Here is a 20466-nt window from a genome sequence, read left to right as displayed (position 1 = left end):
CAGAGAGGCAGGCAGAGAGAGAGGGGGAAGCAGGCTCCCCACTGAGCAGAGAGAGCCCGATGTGGGGCTCGATCCCAGGACCCTGAGATCATGACCTGAGTTGAAGGCAGAGGCTTAAACCACTGAGCCACCCAGGCGCCCCTCCTTTCTTTTATTAATATGAATCATCCTTGCAGCCCAGGAATAAATTCCACGTGATTGTGGTGAGTCATTTTTATAATACTGTTGGATTCAATTTGTCATGTATTTTATTGAGAATTTTGAATCCCTGTTCATCAGGGATATTGTTGTGGAGTTCTATATTTTAGTACCTTTGTCTGGTTTGTAATCAGGGTAATGCTGGCCTTATTTAATGAATTTGGACATTTTCCTTTCACTTGTATTTTTCAGAATAGTTGGAAGAATGGGAATTAAGTCATTTTTTTTAAATGTTTGGTAGAGTTCACGTGGGAAGCCATTTGGCCCTGGACATTAGTTTGATGGGAGATTTTTGTTTACTGAATCGGTTTCTTTGCTGGGTATCCATCTGCTCATGTTTTCTACTTCATCCTGTTTCAGTTTTGGTAGTTTACATATTTCTAGATGTTTGTCCATTTCTTCCAGATTGTCCAGTTTGTTGGCCTGTTGTTTTCTGTAACATTCTCTTAATAATTGTTTTTCTGTGGTGTTGATGTTCTCCTCTCTTACTTGTCGACTATTTTTTTTTTTTTTTTTTGGTTCCTTTCTCTTTTCTTTTTCATAAGTCTGGCTAGAGGTTTACCAATTTTATTACTTTTTTCAAAGAACCAATTCCTGGTTTCAGTATTCTATTCTATTATTTTAGTCTCTATATCATTTATTTCTGCTCTAATCTTTATTATTTTACTTCCTTATTTTAATTCTTTCATCACTGCAGTAAGGGCCTTCCTACAGCCTTCTAGTCTTTTCTCAAACCTAGCAAGTGTCCTCATGATTATTTATATTCTCCATTAGGCACACTACTTATATCTATTTCACTTAGATATCTGGCCTGACCTTATTGTGTCATTTTATTTGGGATGAATTCCTTTGTCTTGGAATTAATTTTTTTCTAAGTCTCTCTCTTCTGTGTTTAGGAAAGCCTGTTATGTTTCCTGTTCCTGAGAGGAAAGAAGGCTCTTCCCCTTGGTTGTGAACAGTGTTTGGTCCTTGGCCACAGTCTGGGGAGTTGTAAGTAGGTGTGTTCTTTTGAGTTTGTTAAATGAGACCGGGTGATACTTCCACTAGAACTGAAGCTATGCAGAGCTCTCTGGTTGGGAGATATGGTTTGGACACTTGGCTGGGACTGGGGCAAACTAGGCCAATAAGGACAGTAATCCTTGAAGGCAGGAATGTGGGATATGTGTAAGCTGATGGGCAGTGTTGGAGCTGTGCTGTTTACTGTAGGTGTTAGGTGTTTCTGTGCTTATGCCGACAGGCAGATGTTGGCAATGATGCCAGTTAACTCCTTTGTCCCTGGAGAAGGGTCTCCATGCTTGCTGCACTCAGGGAAGCACTCTGAGCAGAATGAATAAATTCCTCCTGTACGCTCCAGGTATTTTTCAGATCATAGTTCCGAAGCAGTTTTTCTCCAGATTCTTTGCCTGTCTTCTCTCTGGGAGGAAGGCAGTGCCCTCTGGGCTCTATCTCAACAAAGGCTCTGAAGTTTAACACTGTAGGATTTTGTGGTCTGATGTATGAAGTGGCCTGTGCTGGTCTTCTGGGAGTGAGTCTTCCAGTGCTGGGACTGAGGGAGGTTTGACTGAGAAGGGCAGTTGTACCTGAGCACAGTGGAGAAGGACTTGGAACAAAACAGGCTAGGCAGTCAGGGTAGGGGTGAGCCACCCTAAGCAGCTGTCCTTGTGCCTATGGTGAGGGGCAGGGAGGGAAATAACATCTATTGGTTCCTTTTCAATGGAGAAGTGAGTCTGCAAACATCACCTCTCACAGATACACACCAAGAGGGAACAGTTTCTTCCCGTGCACCTTAGGCAAGCCTCAGATTGTGCCATCTGCCCCAGGTTGTTTGCCTGCCTTCTCCCCAGGAGTTGGGCAGTGCACTCAGGGCTCTAACCCAGCCAAGCCCACTGACCTCTAAGGCCCCGGACTTTAAGTCCCATGAGTAGTAAAAACTCATGAAATCCACCCCCTCTTGTTTTCCCTGTCAATGGCTTTGGGGGAGTGTTCTCCTTGGGAATTCCCCTGTGTGGGTCTGTCTCTCACATGTCTCTGTGATCAGGCTCCCAGCCCCCTGCGCCACCCTGAACCATTTCTCTCCCAAACTAGGTCCCATCCCTTCCTAACTTCCTTGCTGTGGCTTCCTGTCTCCCTCTCGTTGTGGAGTTTGTTCTGTCAGTCCTCAGGCCAATTTCTTGGGTTTCAGAATGATTGGATAGTTATCTAGTTGTGTTCAAGAGAGGAGAGGAGCCTCGGGTGTCTTAGCTCCCCCAGCCCTGGCCAGACCATCTTTCTTCTGATTTAAGTCTCAATTGATAATGAGCTCAGTCCCTTTCACATTTTTAGATAAATCGAATATTTAAAAAGGTCTGTTTTGCCTTACTGCCTCTACCAAAATGGCATTAAAATAGGTGACTGGAAAACAAGAGTCTATTTTGATATTTCCTGTAAAAACAACTATTATACGTAATTCTTCTAGATGAGACATATGACAGGAGCACAGCAAAAATGGAAAGTATGAGAGGAAATAACCTTTTTAAAAAAATGATAGTGCTATTTCTGCTGGCAACTTTACTAAACTGAAGAAACTTCTTGAAACTAAATTAACAAAAATGCCAAGAGAAGCAGCACCCGGAGAAGACAAATCAAGGCCTGAGTCTTTAACTACTAAAGGCAAGAGTGTAACCTGAATCCTCCAAAATAATTTGAGATTTATTGTACCAAAGTGTTTTATTGAGCCAAAATTACACATGGAAATATTAAGGATGACAAGTAAAGCAAACTGTTTCCCTTCATCGTTTTTATTTCTGTTTACACAAACTCCTCCTACTTATGGTCAAATTTTATCACTCTTCCCTTTTTCTTGCCTTGTAATATAACCATGAATTTTGGACTCACGATTTCTTCACACTCAACTTTTCCCAATTTTATGATAAAAAAAGCACATAAATGAAAGTAGTATATAAGAAGTACATGATATGAAAAATAAAAATGAAAACCTGTTTTCTCATGGACATTTGTTTTTGGAATATTATTTCAGTATTTCATGTATTCTACCTGCTTTATTATTAATTTCATACAAGTTTATTAGATCCTGCTATCATTCTGGTTTGATCTGTTTATGGATGTTAGCATGAACATCTCTCTCCCTCCCTCTTATTTACAGTTATTTCATTTTGGGGTTAGTTCTTGGTTTCTTCATCTTACAGTCTTTTCCATTAATGTCATTATAGTTTTACTTTTCTTTGACAAAGACCAAGTTTGCTGAATGTAAAAACAGTGAACACGGCTGATGTTTTAGTGAAACCTTACAGGATAAATGAAAGTTGAGGTAGAAGAGAGGTATAGCAAATATTTTAAGATGGACTAAAAATACATTGATATCAATTACAAAATGTGTGGGTTTTTTTTTTTTTTTTAAAGATTTTATTTAGTTATTTGACAGGCAGAGATCACAAGTAGGCAGAGAGGCAGGCAGAGAGAGGAGAGGAAGCGGGCTCCCTGCAGAGCAGAGAGCCCAATGTGGGGCTCCATCCCAGAACACGGATCACGACCTGAGCCGAAGGCAGAAGCTTAACCCACGGAGCCACCCAGGCGCCCCGGGACAGAAGTCCTTTGGGGATAATGTCCTTAAAATGAATTGGTTAATAATAGCCTCATTCTTCAAATTATTTAGAAAATCAAAAGTAAATTTTAAAAAACATAGTCATACACCCATACTCTGATAATGGTACTTTATATTTTTACTTCTTGTAAATATTGTTGATAAAAATATTTAAAGTTATATAATTTGATAGGTTTTAGAACTTATATCTATTTTAGTTATAACACGCTTGGCATCTTATTTAAAAAGCCCTAATAAATAAAATTGCTAGTATATCCTTTTCATTGGTAGTTTGTCCCAAATTTTTAGGGATACATATGTACCAGCTGATCTATTAATATTAAACAATGATAAACATAATCTATACAACTTTAAAAAAGATCAGAGACAATGCATTTCCGTGAATGCATGCAAACTTTAATCAATTTTCTACATGGTCCTTAACATATGCAAATGTTATTCAGTACCACCTACTGGGTTCTGATCCTAAGGCTCAGTCTCCCAGCACACTCATTTGCATGGGAGGTATTCTGGATGCTGCTGAAGAGGCTGGACTTCCAAAGTCAGTCACTTCACTCAGCTGCTGCTTCAGAAGCAGACAAGGGTAAACTACAGTCAGGTCTTCATGCCCCACACCCCAGAAGTCAGCACTGCTCTGAGAGTTTAGAAGTCATACTGTTCACCCTCTCAAACAAACATTCACAGTCAGTCTGATGGTTTAACCATCCTTTATTTGACACAAGGCATAGACAGAGATGTGCAGCTGCCACGTGGAGTCATTACACCAGGACCAGCAAGATCTCAGTTCACAGGCATGCCTAAAGACCATGTTTGCCTTTAAGAGGAAGCCCTGTTGCATGGAGAATTTGCAGACTGCTTTCTTTCTTTATGTCAGAAACCTACTTCCTGAAAACTATTCGTTAGATCTTAGCAAATAAACTGTATGCGAAAAAGGCAAACTGACAAGAAAAAGAGCTAGAGACTCTCACAAGTGCTACTATCATTATTTAGAGGAGGATAAGCCATTTGTGTTTGAGAGTGATGCAAAAGAAAGCTCAAACCATGGGGAGAGCGCTTTTGAATAGACTTTACCTGGTGTAGCTGACATAGAGGTGGATTTCCATTGTTCTTACTACACAGTTCTAAGGATTTTGAAACATCAGAGCATTGGGACCCTGTGGTGCACAGATCAATGTGGTTCATATGAAAAAACAAAACAAAACTTCTTTTGTTCCTGCCTAACTCTGACTTCTAGGGTTAATTAGGGCATAGAGCTGGTCACTGAATTAAATAATCTCTTTTAAAAAATGCTCTGATAGTTTTTGTTTCAATTACTGGGACTGTAATTGTGAATTTGAGTTTCAGAATTATGGGGACAGTAATTGAGTAATTATGAATTATGAAGTAAATGAATTGAGTAATTCATTACTGTCCCGATTACTGGGACAGTAATTGAGAATTTGAGTTTGATGCATTAAAAGGACTGCATATAAACTTATTCAATATTTTAAATATTTCTCTATATTTCTGTCTTCATTTTATTATTTGAAGAGCTGGCTTTTTCAGGCAACTTAAAGAAATAACAGGAAATAAGAGAAAATCACTCATATATCAAATTCTTAAAATCACTCATATATCAGTTTTTAGGTATTTAGATTTACTGTAATATATTAAGCAATATGGCTATCCTTAGGATGTTTGTTAAAAATAGAATCTAAAATTTGAACATATTTTGACAGTCTCTGTTTTTACTATAGGTATGTAACAAGTGGGAACTAACTTTCATTCCATAAAAAGAAAGCATATGAATCATGTCAGGTAGAATACAGACATTTCATTTTTTATTTTCATAATTTTTAAATTTTATTGTTAATTACTTCCTAATCTCATGAGATTTTGAAAAGGCCATTTCCCCCAATCTTCAAGGTACCTACTAAATCCCGGGTTTAAACTGATCCAGAAAATATGTATAAGATTTAGCATTTGAGTTTTCTATGAGTTTTGTCTGACACAGAGTAGAGTACAGGAGTTAATGAGATACTGACACCAGTGGAAACTATGTGGGGGGATATCTAATGTCACATGATCATTGGCTATCTTTCCTCTGACATGGTCTCTCTGAGAGTCAGTGAATCATATCAGCAGGTACCTCCTAGATCAAAGCAGAGGTGAAAGGCCCCAGAGCCGGGACATCGCAGCTGTGTTCCTGACCAAGCTATTTGTCCGGTGGTGAAATCCCAGGTCCTGGAAGCAGGTATTGCAGCCAGAGAGCTTGTGTGCCCCATGCCTGTGCTGTCCCATTGTGGAGCAAAGAGGGATAAAGTAGAATCTGCTACAGGAAAGCTATGTGTGAAGTTGGGAGGGTTTTGGAATGTTGCAGAAAACAATTGACTTTGGGATCCACGTTAATTCATATGTAATGTTAACTTTATTCTACTAGTGAAGACAGGAATGGATCAGAATGAGAGTGGGTCAAAATATTTCCTAGGCAGAATATGATATTTTTAAATTCTTAGATGCTTTAAGAATGATTTAATTCTTTTTTTAGACAATATAAAATGTGTTTTTCCCCTCATCTCTCTAGATATTACTTAACTGGTTAGCAATAAATTATCTAATGGTTAAGTTCTTTCATCTTTCAGTTAAGTGTAATTAAAAATGTTTGATGCTTTGATAACATGATTATTTTATCAAAATAAATCCAGGTTTATATCTGCAAATTTATTTTCTTATTATTTTGTTATACAGACATTCAGGTAAAATACAACTAAAGAAATCCAAGTAGGGAAGAACATATGACCTTAACACAAAATTTAGCTTATAATTTGGCACTTTTATTGAACACCAAATGGAAGTGTGTTTATAAATTTTATCAATATTTGGTAATTGTTCAATCATGTTTCCTGACATTCTAAAGTAAATGAATGTTGAAATATTAAGGTATTTTAAAAACCTGAGTTTCAAATCTGTTTAAGAACAGTTATTTAGTTCTTTCTACACTTACCAAAAATATTTTCTGCACTTTAATCACTATATATATGTATTTTTTTAATTCTACAGGAGAGAATTTATTAGGTAATCTTTGGAAGGTATTGTTCATATGAGTTACGTGTAGGTGAAGGATCATATAGTTGGATAAATATAAATTAGCTATATATAATATACACACTTGAACTAAATATATATTTATATAAATTATATTTAAGTATAGTATTTTAATAATTTATTTATCTGAATCAGGCTATATTTAACATATTATATACCCATTTATTTACTATATTTATAAGATTTATATTTATTTTATTATTTTTTTATTTAAAGATTTTTCTTTATTTATTTGACAGACAAAGATCACAAGTAGACAGAGAGGCAGGCAGAGAGAGAGGAGGAAGCAGGCTTCCTGCTAAGCAGAGAGCCCAATGTGGGGCTCGATCCCAGGACACTGGGATCATGACCTGAGCTGAAGGCAGAGGCTTAACCCTCTGAGCCACCCAGGCGTCCCAGATTCATATCTATTTTAATTAAAGACTATCATTTACTTGCTGTTCTGACCTTGGGAGTGCTGTTTATGTTCTTGGAGCCTCAGTGTTCCTCATCTACAAATAGAAAGGGCCACTGTGCAGCACTGCTGTTAGAGTTACAAGTTATGCCTCCCTCGTGTAATATTACTTCTGTAACTCCCTTTCCTTGGACCCCATGACTTCTGCATGCCCATAAACAGTAGTGGACCATTATTTAATAGTGTAGAATCTCTGTTTAAGTCATTATAAAGAGAAATGTTAAAAAAAAAAATTCCCTAACAGTCCCAGATATTTACTTTAACTTGTTTATTTCAGATGCTCAATGCTTGTCATTTGTTTAGCTGTCAGTGTTACTTCATGATAAATAATGTTATTTTCATGCCTCATGAAACATTGCATAGGACTTGAGCTGTGTTCTTTGCTGCGGCCCTCAAAAATGAGTGAGGAGAGAGTGACATATGCAGAGCTGAATTTACCCAATTCAAGGAAACAGAAGGGCAAAAGACGTCCAAGGAATAAAAAGAGAGGTAAAGGTTTTTCAGTTTATTTTGTTTTCTGAAAACATGATGATGTCAAATAAGAAAAAGTGCAGTCATAATAATCAAGTCTATGCTTATTTGATATTTTATGTCTGGTTTTTTATATATCAATAGGCATATTTAAATGTCATATTCAATGAGTTTTATTATCACAGTGAATAGGGACATTCATTTTAGTTCCAGAATGAATTTCCATTTTCTTCTAATTCTGCGGGTGTTTTTATGCTCAATGCTTACTGTATATTTTGTCTTCTGATTTGTACAGGATTTCCATGGCATATTGTTGCATTATCCCTGGGAGTTATGTGTGTTATCCTCCTGTTGGCAATCATAGGCTTAATATCTATATGTAAGTATCAGACATACATAGTTCTTATGAGAGCGATGAGCCAGAGTGATAAATGATATGTTATAACTACTGGGTTTCTGCAGAGCCCGTGAAAATCATAAAGTCCTATACAGATGTTAATAATGGTGTTGATGATAATATTGATGATGATGATTTTATTATTTGGCTATCAGTTTTTATGCTACACAAAAGAGGGTACGTAATAGTTGTAATAGCACAGAATTTGGCTGAAATGTACAGTGAAGCTTACATATGTATTCATCCTTACATTTTGTGTAGAAGAGGTTTTCTATATAATCAAAGAATTGGAAAAAATCTTTACTTGAATATTACATTCCTTATCATACTGTAATACTGCTTAAATCACAGAGGAATATAAGGTTGATCTATTTTCTATATCACTTATATATTTCATATGAGTTCCTTTTTAAAAAGATTTTGTTTATTTAACACAGAGAGAGAGAGAGTACAAGTAGGGGGAGCAGCAGGCAGAGGGAGAGGGAGAAGCAGGCCTCTGGCTGAGCCTGGAGCCCCCATGACAGGGCTTGATCCCAGGATCCTGGAATCATGACCTGAACTGAAGGGAGAAGTTTAACCTACTGAGCCACCCAGAAGACCCTATTGCATGTCAATTTGTATATCTATACAATATCTATACAACACCTGCTTTTAATATCTTAATATCTTTTCCTTGATGTTTATTAAATCTTTGGTTCATTCATTCAACACAATTATGGCTCAGGAACTATGTACACTAAAGACACAGGAATTTTAAAAGTCAGTTCACAATGAGCTTAGTTTAAAGGGGAAGACTTTTTAAGTGAAGCAGTTTTTAAAATAAATATTATCAGTGCTGGGGTAATGGCACGAAGATATCAGAGCGATGGGATAGTCCCGGAGGTCAAGAAAGTTTTTCTCCAGGAGATAATAATTGATATGATAAGAAGGTTAGGTAGGACTTAATCAGGAAGGTCAGCGAAGAGAAGACTCATCTAGGCAGAGAACAAGATGAACAAAAGAAGCATTACTGTGTGAGATTTAAGTTTCTGGGCAAATAAAAGAAGTAGCTAGAAACAGGATGGCTAGGTATATAATTTATGATAACTTTAATATCATGTTAAGCAATTTTAGACTTGTTCTAAAAACAAAAAGGAGCTTTTGGAAGATATTACAGAGGGAAAACATGATTCATGTCTCATGAACATATAGAGATTTGGGAAAAGTCAATTTGAATAGCCTGGAAAGTGGGTAGAGGGACAAGACAGGAGGATATTTCAGGAATTAGGGTTAGTTAGAATGACTGAATTAGTATCTTAAAAAAAGTGATGTAGAATTGGGAACGTTTATGAGAAATATTTACTATGTAGAATTGTTAGGGTATGTCTTTTATTGATTGTATGAGGGAGAGAAATGAATTAGTGATACCATTTGACGTCAGGTTATATACCTTGACAAATATATTCTACTAAATGTTACGGAAAAAATTAGGCTATGAAGTGTGTGTGTGTGCGTGTGTGTGTGTGTGTGTGTGTGTGAGAAAGAGAGAGAGAGAGAGAGTAATGGTGAGGAGTGAGGAGTTGTGGCATATCAGTGTAGAGGACCAGAAAGAATTAGATTGGTTTGAGTCTCTTAGAGTGAGCATTTGATAGTCCTCGCAGACCATCAGCATGCATATGGTAGGATTAAAAGTCTGGAGATCAAGAGAGATACCTAGATTAGAGATATAAATTGGGCTTTCATCAATTAATGTAACAAGTATTGGTAAACATAATAGAGGAAAGCAGAAGCTAGACCATGCTTTACCTTATGAAACTAGAGAATAGATTTTCTAGAAGGAAAAGGGTGAGGAGGATGATTCTTAGGAAAATTTACATTTAGAATAGGTGGAAGGTGGGTAAACGGTGAAAAACAGTGATGCTTTGGTTAAAGAAGTAGGAGGGAATCCAAAACATTATGGCATCATATGGAAGGAAGGTAAAGATAGTCATGGGTTCCGACTGGTATCAGAAGATCAAGTAAAATAATGGCCAACAGTATGCTTACTATATTTGGCAAGAGAGAGGTCACTGAAGACAATTTGCTAGAGTAGATTCAGTTGAATGGTGGGTATCATCAAAGCCTGATTGCAATGGCTTATACTTCACACATTAGGAAGCAGAGACAATGAACACAGAAAATTATTTTTTTAATTATGGCAAAGCAAAATCTTTACAAAGTTTTGAAAGTATGTGGATCTACATGATCTCATACATTGTAAAGGGACTAGAAACTGATACAACTCTGTTTGGTATTAGCTTCTAAAACTGAACATGAGGTTCACCTGGGTGGCTCAGTTGTTAATATGTCTGTCTTAGACTCAGGTCATGATCCTAGCATCCTGGGACTGGGTCCCATACTGGGCTCCCTGCTCCTCAGGAGGCCTGCTTCTCCCCCTCTTACTCCCCCTGCTTGTGTTCCCTTTCTTGTTGTCTCTCTCGGTCTCTGTGAAATAAACAAATAAAATCTTTAAAAAAAATAAAGCTTAACATGATGAGTCACTCATTCTCACTGATGATTGGTAGTAGCAGAATTGGAAATTAAGATTCTCAGTTGTGTAACAAACTTTAAAGGATTTTTCCTTTAATATTCACACACTTACAGAGAAGTATATTTTATGCTTTTATATTTTTTTTATTTGTGACTTTTGGGAAGATATTGTTATTTCTGCAGAGTTGTTTAACTTTCCTTTTGCATACTGGAAGTAACTAAGTTCTTGGTCTAGGTAAATTCAATGAATCAATTACAAGCTTATTCTAGTAGAGAGTCAGTTGCTAAATAAGTACTAAATACAAAATCTCACCAATGTTGAAATCTTTATTTGAAGAGTGGATGACATAGAAACTGGTTAATGTTTTATTTCAAATTTATATTTTCCAATATATATGTTTGTACGTTTTATATTTTGTGTTGTATAAGTTTTATATAATTGATAGCAAGTTAAAATTTTATTTAAGAGATCTGTTTCATTTTTGATACTTCCAACTATTTTAAACTACCATTTTCTCTGGTTGTATTTTCAATTAGTCAACAACATTCACTATGCCATTTAGAATTAGAGCAAGCAGCAAGTATAATAATGTGATCTATGAAAGGCATTCACAACCATAATTTTATAATATGGATTGAAGTTTTTCAGAAATGTCCTGCACACACGATGCAGAATAAGAATGACACAAAGGAAAAAGATGCTTCCTTAGGAGAGGTTGAAGATGACTCAATTTTACCACCTATTATAGGTATGTACTGAATATGTATGATTTACAATTTTTAATGGCATTATCCAGTCTGTCCCATTTCAATACAGAATTTAAAAACTTTATGTTGTGCTTTGACAGGTCCTTTAATTTTGATCACCCTTTGATTTCTTCTTTTCTTTGTTTTTTGAAATCAAATCCATTTTCTTTATTATAGCTAATTTAACTCTTGACTTTCACAAAGTCATGTGATTTGATTATTTGAGTAACTAATGCTTAAGGAAGAATTTTCCCCAGTACAGATATCTTGGAATGAACATCATCTCTGTGTATTCACTTTATGGATTTTGTCTTGTCAGGATATCTGCTCCACATGGCTGCAGCTTATTTGTCCCGTGAAGGCAAAATTTCTCAGTGCAATTCTAAAAATGGTCTGAGGTCTGTCAGAGACAGTCCCAGGACCCACGGTTTGGCTAAAGAGCTATTACCAGCATTAGACTTTTGGGAAATGGGAAAACCACCTATTTTTTTGGTCATTCAGCCTGAAGTAAGCCAGAAATATGTGTAAAGTGCAGGTCTCTAAGAGGTCTTGTGGTTGAAGATCATGGTGGCTTTTGTTTTCAAGATGAAGACTATGAGTCATTTCAAGGAAATTGGCTCTGCTGTGGAAAAAGCTGTTACTATTTTTCAGAAGAAGAGAAAAGTTGGGACGAGAGTAAGAAGTCATGTGAAGATATGAATTCTAATCTCATGAAGATTGATAATAAAGCAGAGCAGGTATGTCTGCTTTATTAAACTTGATTAAATGCTTTATGAAAAGTCCTATGTCTTGAGTTAGGATCATTGTTTTGACTTTCCTCGCATATTATTTGGCCACTTTGTTTTGAAGCACTTGTTAATCAGTGTAGATTTCTCTAAAGAGGAGATGAAGGTGTAGCATGGACCTAGAAGAACCCCTGTTTTATTTACTTATTTTTTTAAGTAGGCTCCAGCCCAGCCTGGAGCCCACATGAGGCTTTAACTCATGACCCTGAGATCAAGACCCAAGATGAGATCAAAGGTCAGGTACTTAACCAACGAAGCCACCTATGCACCCAAGATCCTTTGTTTTAAAAAACGAACAAGAGAGTCATTTCACTGTTAGTCTTTTTATTGTAAGTGTTGCATCTTCAACATTGTAATGTGCATTAGAGAGTTAGTTTTTACCTTCTCAGGGCTACTACAGGGCAAAAGAAAACTACCTTTAATGGTATGAGCAATGTAAAGTGATAATTCTCATGATCTGAGTTCTGTTGTTCCTTCTTGTTCAGTATTTGGAAGGAGTCACACTTGTAAAGGATGATGAGTCTCTCGCTTTCATGAGTGGCCATGAGAAAAAGGATGAAAAATAGACTGAATATACTGGCATGATTCTTTAAAAATGAACTTTTATTTTAATTTAATTTAATTTTATTTCTTGTCAGTGTTCCAGAATTCATCATTTATGCACCACCCCTAGTACTCACGCAATATGTGCCCTCAATAATACCCACCACCATTGGGGAGGGTATGTGCCATGGTGAGTGCTGTGAAGTGTGTAAACCTGGCAATTCACAGACCTGTACCCCTGGGGATAAACATATATTATATGTTTATAAAAACACAATTAAAAAAATGTAAAAAAAAATAATACCCACCACCAGGCTCACCTCCCAACCTCCCCCCGGACAAAAAAAAAAGCCCTGTTTGTTTCTCAGAGTCCACAGTCTCTCATGGTTTGTCTGCCCTTCCGATTTCCCCCAACTCACTTCTCCTCTCCATCTCCCAATGTCCTCCGTGTTATTCCTGATGCTCTACAAGTAATTGAAACCATATGATAATTGACTCTCTCTGCTTGACTTATTTTACTTTTAATCCAGAATGCCAGAGGAAACATCTTTTTTCTAGAAGAGACAATCTAGATCAAATTTGCCATTCCTTATAAAGTTTAGGACTATAAAGTCAATTGAATGGATTCTGTGGATTTCCTTCTAATAATTCCATTTAGGCACCAAATTCTAGTTACACTGTTTAGTCTTAGCAATGTTACTTCTGATAGTATCTTGTGAAGGATGAGTGAAAAGCCCTGTGTTTGAAAAACAGCAACATCACTCAGGGGTGCCTGGCTGGCTCAGTCAGTGGGGCATGTGACTCTTGATCTCAAGAGTTGTGAGTTCAAGCACCATGTTGGGTGTAGAGCTTACCTAAAAAAAAAATAATAATGATGATGATGATGATGATGATGATGATGATAGTAATAGTATAATGATTAAATAAATAAAACAAAAAGCCTTGTGTTTTCTTGTTCCTAAAATTCTTATTAAAATAAAAATATGGGGGCGCCTGGGTGGCTCCGTGGGTTCAAGCCTCGGCCTTCGGCTCAGGTCATGTTCTCGGGGTCCTAGGATCAAGCCCAGCATCGGGCTCTCTGCTCAGTGGGGAGCCTGTTTCCCTTCCTCTGTCTCTGCCTGCCTCTCTGCCTACTCGTGATCTGTCTGTCAAATAAATAAATAAATAAATAAATAAATTTTTTAAAAAATATGAAGAAATCACTTTTACCTATAAGAAACAGATGAACTAAGAAATCATATTAAGGAGTCAAATTTTAAAAATGCAGCTACATCTTTTTAATACCTTGATTCATTTCAACCTCAATGGTTATCAGTCTGTTTTGAAGTGAATGTTTTTTTCTCTCAGAAATTTACTTTATTTGTAATCTTACTCTCCCTGTAATCTGTAATTTCCAATTCAGTGTTCTTCAGTTTTAGTCCTAGCATTGAAGTTTCTAGGCTTCAAAGTTTCAGTGAAACTTCTTCTACTTGTTGCCCCTGTATCTCCGTGCACTATTCTAGAGCCCTTGAAATTCCTTGTGACTTTTGTCGTGGGTTAGAGCAAAGCTCTGTTGCATAGTTTATAATCTGTCCCTTGGTGTCGGGACCTACCCTGGAATACTGATGCACTGTAGAAACCAGAGACAGACCTTGCTGCAGAGCAGCATTGCTCTGACAGTAATGGTTTTGGATTTTAGTCTTTTGCTATTTTCCAAAGTCTAGAAGTATAATGAAAGCCGTGCCTTAAATCCATTGATGCAGAAAAATGAGATTGGCTTTTATACAAGTAGTTATACCTGTAAATCTAACAAAAATATGTGAGTGAAAGAATCAATGAACATTTACTTTTAGTGTTTCTTCAGAGACCTAGAAATGATAAAGTATATTATATTTTATATAATACTCATCTATCTTCCCTAGTCTAAAAGGGAAACTATTGAGATTTTTTCTTATACAATTTAATTATAGTGAAAAGAATATTGAAGTCTGTGTGTGAGAGAGAGAGAGGGAGAGAGAGAGAGGGAGGAGAGAAAGAAAGAGTGGGAGAGAGACAGGAATAGGATATGAGAGAGAGAGAGAGAGAGAGAGAGAGAGAGAGAGACCAAGAGGCAATAAATACATTGCTTTTAGGAAAGAACATTAACTTGTTGCTTTACATTTGTATCCATAAGGGAACATTCCCACCCCTTTTAAATAATTTTTTAATTTCTTATTTACATGTAATTTATTATTTAGCCCCAGGGGTACAGGTCTGTGAATCGCCAGGTTTATACACTTCACAACACTCACCATAGTACATACCTTCCCCAATGTCCATAACCCAACCACCTCCCAATTCACCTCCCCATGCCAACCCTCAGTTTGTTTTGTGAAATTAAGTGTCTTATGGTTTGTCTCCCTCCCACTCCCATCTTGTTTCATTTATTCCATAAGGGAAAATTTGAAGTGAATAAAATATGCCAATTGGAATAATGATGTTAAAGATATTTTTGACACTGCTTTCATTACTCAGTGCAGAATATTTTCAAAACTAAGATTAGGATTCCCACTTCAGTTATGGAAAATACTATAGGAAGGTTTTTTGTGTTTTTTGTTAGAGCATACATAGCAAATGAATGGCATAAACTGTTTCAACTGTCATAGGCATCGTTTCATCATTTTCACTGCTGTGTATCATTCCACAGTGTGCATATGCTTCGTCCATTCTCTAGATGATGGAATTTGGGTTGTTTCCAGCTCTTGTTGTTATGAATGGTCCTTCATGAAACATTCTGAGACATGTCTCCCATGTGTCTTCTCTCTCTCTTTTTTTTTTTATGATAAATCATCCTAGAGTGGAATCATCGGTCAGTAGGATTTGTACAAGTTCAATTATCTAAAAATTTCTTTTCAGTGTAACAGAATTCATTGTTTTTGCACCACACACAGTGCTTCATGCAATACATGCCTTCCTTAATACCCACCACCTGGCTCTCCCCACCTCCCACCCCTAGCCCCTTCAAAACCCTCAGGTTGTTTTTCAGAGTCCGTAGTCTCTCATGGTTCACCTCCCCTTCCAATTTCCCTCAACTCCCTTCTCCTCTCCATCTACTTATGTCCTCCATGACAAGTTCAATTTTATATGACAATTCCAGATCATTTTTAATATGATTTTAACATCGGTTTTAAAGATATCTTTGATCTCTACTATCCCACAATCTTGATATTGAATATTTTTACTTTCTGCCAATTAAAAAGTTGTAAAATATCTCCTGATCTATATTGAGCTTGGCTCTCTCCTATTTATTGGTTGTATGATATATTTATTTGAAATATGTTCTTATGTTTTATCCATTTTTTTCTTATTGGATAATTTTATTTTGATATTGCTTGATAGAAATATGTGTTTGTACTTTAAGTTACTGCAGATGTCTCCAGATTTGAAGCTTGTATTTTCACATTCTTTAAGGTAGAGAGAAGTTCTAGGTTTAGTGCAATCCTATTTACCTATTTACTTTATCACATGTGAAATTTTTTAAGTCCATCATGTCCCTTTCTGGGTATCTTTCATTCAGTCATAAAGAGTTGAGTGATTTGTTCATTAAATCCTTTCAGTATCCATTTCTTCTGTGCACATGGAGAAATTAGTCTGCCTTCTTCATTGATCAGAGTGGCATTGGAAGATAAATGTGCCAGGTATTTTACAAGTCCTCTGTGGGTGATGTATTTTCAGTGATGTTATGAATAATACCTAATTCTTCTTTCCCACAGAACTTGATTCAATCAAAAATAAGATACAATTACTGGATTGGATTATGTAAAGTAAGAGATAAGCATCCCTGGAAGTGGCTGGATGGTACATCCCTATCTCAGACGGTGTAAGTTTTCATGTCACTGTTTCCCATTTCCTCTCTTGCTCAGGAACTGCCTGGTGGATCATAGGTCAAGAAGAGGAGAGGATCCTTGGGGACTTAGAGAATATCTTGAATTCCATGTGATCTCACTTCTCAGCTAGGCAACCAAATGCAAATCTCAGGCCTCCAATAGACCAAAAGAGCATTATTTATTCTCATGTTCCTCAATGAAGGGTCCTTCCAAACATGGGAAAGAGACATTTTGCTTTTATATCGTTCTCTTGTATGTTCTGTGATACTAGCATGTTCACTAGTTTGGGTGCAGGAAATGGTAAAAGTATAATGAGGAAAGAAAAGTTGTATCTAAACCCAGCTCTCTCTGTGAGTGCTACTTGTACCTATTTAGTTGGTGTCATTCAAGAACTAAAAAGAAAAGAGCTTTTTCCATTAAGTGACTTGGTAATCTTGCATCTCTAATGTGGTCCCTTAGTGTCTTTCTTGCTATTATTTCACAGAAGTCTGCATAATTTCTGGCAATCCTGTCTCATTGGTAAATCCCATCCATTTGTTGGTTGATGTCCCGGAAACTAGTTTAGAAAAGGAAGCAAATGATCTTACTAAATCTAAGTAACATGGGGGACAGTATGAGAGACATTGGGTTATTTAACATGTTTATTGATTGCCTGTAATATGTCAGGCACTGCTCTAGGTATTGAAACTACAGTGATGAAGAAAACAGGCCACAGTATCCTCCCCTTATGGATATTACAGTCTAATGCAGGCATGATAGTGTTAGTGGGACGAATGAGGACAATACAAAAAGGCTGAGTAAATGATGTGGCACATTAGATAAATGCTATGGAATGTTGTGAAGTCTCTTATTTTTTTGCTATATGGCAGTGTTGTCTTTTGTGTATGAAGGTAAGAGAAAGAGATTTCACTATTTTAAATGGGATGGTCAGAGACAATCTCCTGGAGACATGTTTGTACAGTACCTTGAATGAACCAGCCATCTGCATTACCTGATGGGATGGCTCCCTAATAGTAGACACAGCTGGTGTAAAGACCCTGAGGTAGGAGTGTATTTAACATGCTTGAGGAAATAGCAAGAGGGCCTACAATGCTAGAACAAGGTGAACAAGGGGTAGGGGGAGATGTAGGTTAGAGACTTAATGACAGTGGGAGTGTGTAGGACATCAGAAAAGTATAAGAACTTGGATTTTTTCATGAAGGCATGAGAAGCTATTAGAGGGTTTTGAGAAGAGGAGGGACAAAAACAGGCTTCTTGTTTTAGGGTGCCTCTGGACACTCTGTTGAGATTACTTGGTGTGCTTTCTTTTGGGGGAGGGAGCAGAGAGGCTAAATGAGGATGGGGAAGGCTGCTGAAGACTCTGTTGCAGTCATCCTGCTGAGATGTTGTGACTTAATGATGATTGGCAGGATTGAAGCTGGTGTAAAGTGGCCAGATTCCACACTTCTTTCAAAGATGTGTGAAAGAGGGGCACCTGGGAGGCTCTGTGGGTTAAAGCCTCTGCCTTCAGCTCAGGTCATCATCCCAGGGTCCTGGAATCCAGCTGGCATCTGACTCTCTGCTTGGCAGGGAGCCTGCTTCCTCCTCTCTCTCTGTCTGCCTTCTGCCTACTTGTGATCTCTGTCAAATAAATAAATAAAATCTAAAAAAAAAAAAAAAAAAAAAAAAAAAAAGGTGTGTGAAAGAGAGACAAATCAGGGATGGCTCCAGGGTTTTTGGTCCAGAAGTTGTAAGAGTGATGCTGCTATTAATGTTACTAGAGCATAATTGGAATTCAGTGTTAGATACAATTTGAATGACTCTCTTCAACATTTAGCTATGTCTGCAGGTGTCACACGCATTGTGACACATGATCATGAAGCTCACATGAGGTCAGTGCAGGGAATGCAGTTGTTGTACACAGCAGTGCACATTGAAATAAATAAGAGGGTGGAAGTGATTCTCAGGAAATCTAAGGTCCTTGGACACCCGAGTGTTTAAGATAATGATAAGATAACGGGGAGATAAGGATAACCAGAAAATATCATTGAGAAAAGTGCTTGGAGATACAAAAGTAAAACCATGAAGGGAATGAAGGGACATGTAGGGTGATGAAATCCTTGTAAAAGAAGTACTACTGAAGTAATAGAGGAATTTAAAATGTTGGTGAGTTCTGACTGATAAATTTTACTACTTGAAATTGTTATTTCTTGTCAGTTACATTCATGAACATTTGAAGGGAAATGAAAACTAAGTAACATTATTTTTTCTGTATGCTGTAGCCGAATCACCAAAGTTAAAATCCAGGTATTTTATTCTTATAGCCCCAATTTCACAACCTTTGAGCATTTTGTTTGGTGTGGTAAACAGTAAGGTGTGTGGGGAAAAGTGCACTCTGTTTTAAATGCGTAGAAACACCCTGTATGATTAAAGTAAGGCTAGCGTTTTAAATGCATAGTTTGTGCACATTAACCTGAAATAGGAAACTGGAATATTTTTATATATAGTTACAGCATGTCACATAATGAATTTATTATATTTGGTCACTTTCCAGAAGTTTCAGGAGTTTTAGAAGACGAATTTTTCATGTGTATATGTCTAACTTATGTATACTTCCCAGTCTAAACTAGTTTTTCTACTTCTCCCCTATCTCCAGCTGTCCACTGACATTTCCATTAGTTTTAGATACAATTACACTTCATAATCTTATAGCTATATGTCTGTCACACGATTTGTATGTCTACCGAAATCATTGCACTTCTGTTGTAAATTTGTGATACATTTTGCCTGACAATTGACTTGCTAAAATAAATATATTCTCTGATGCAGGCATTTCCAGCAGAGTAAAGAGGATGTAAAATGTGGACACCTCAAGCCATCAACTATTTTTACCGCTGATTGTCAAAAACACTTTCGTTACATTTGTGAAAAGCCGTTCCCTGGCCCTTGTTATTAAAAGATTTTTGTCATCAAAATTTTAGTATTTTCTTTCTTTAACAGCTATTAGGGAAAAAACTTAGGGTATTCACTTAAATTAGTTTACTCTGCCTGACTTATTAAGGGTAATGATCTTTCAAACATTCCTCGGCAAGGTTAAACACTAAGACTTATAAATAGGAAAATTATACATCCAAAAAAACAAGTTTATTGTTTAGAAATTTGAAGAATGAATCCATCAGGGAATGTGAAAAAAATTCCTTTTGATTGAGTGTAAGATTTTATATTCAAAAATAATTAAATGATCCTGATACAAGTAGGTAATTAATATTCACATTGTTCAAAAAATAAGAAACAGATAATGATGAAAAAATTCTCTTAACCTATCTTGTTCCTTATTCACCTAGTTCCCTTCTTATAGGCAAACATGTAATAGATAGTATTCTGAAAATATTCTAGGGAAGTACAGCCATATGCATGCTATCTGCTAAGCAAAATGTTACATAACTACAGAGAATAGTATTGCTTCTTTACATTTTTGTTTAGAAATATATCGTGTAGTTTGTTCCATTTCATTACATAGGAGCTTCATCAGTGTTTGTAAGCAGCTGCAAATGTTACACTAACCAGATGTACCTAAAATTTATCTACAAGATTTTTTTTTTTAGGTTTTCAAGCATTTATTTTTATTTTTTATTTTTTTAAAAATCATATAATGTATTTTCATCCCCAGATGTACAGGTCTATGAATCGCCAGGTTTACGCACTTCACAGCACTCACCATAGCACACACCCTCCCCAATGTCCATAACCCAACCACCCTCTCCCAACCACCGTCCCCCTAGCAACCCTCAGTTTGTTTTGTGAGATTAAGAGTCACTTATGATTTGTCTCCCTCCCAATCCCATTGTTTCATT

General features: G+C 36.7%; 1 protein-coding gene across 1 annotated transcript; it reads left to right on the top strand.

Annotated features, from left to right (window-relative positions):
* Window positions 1-7704: 7704 nt before the first annotated feature.
* LOC309870365 (C-type lectin domain family 7 member A-like) lies at window positions 7705-19587 on the top strand. Its single transcript, XM_082742495.1, has 6 exons — window positions 7705-7826; window positions 8104-8187; window positions 11355-11462; window positions 12046-12197; window positions 16520-16626; window positions 19442-19587. The coding sequence occupies exons 1-6, from the start codon at window positions 7736-7738 to the stop codon at window positions 19566-19568; spliced, it is 669 nt and encodes a 222-aa protein (XP_082598621.1). The 5' UTR covers window positions 7705-7735; the 3' UTR covers window positions 19569-19587.
* The last annotated feature ends 879 nt before the right edge of the window (window positions 19588-20466 follow it).

This window comes from Mustela nivalis (assembly GCF_964662115.1).
Source record: "Mustela nivalis genome assembly, chromosome: 7".
NCBI classification, from domain to species: Eukaryota; Metazoa; Chordata; class Mammalia; order Carnivora; family Mustelidae; genus Mustela; species Mustela nivalis.
Note: the sequence above shows the minus strand (reverse complement) of the source record. Positions and strands in the feature narration are given on the sequence as shown.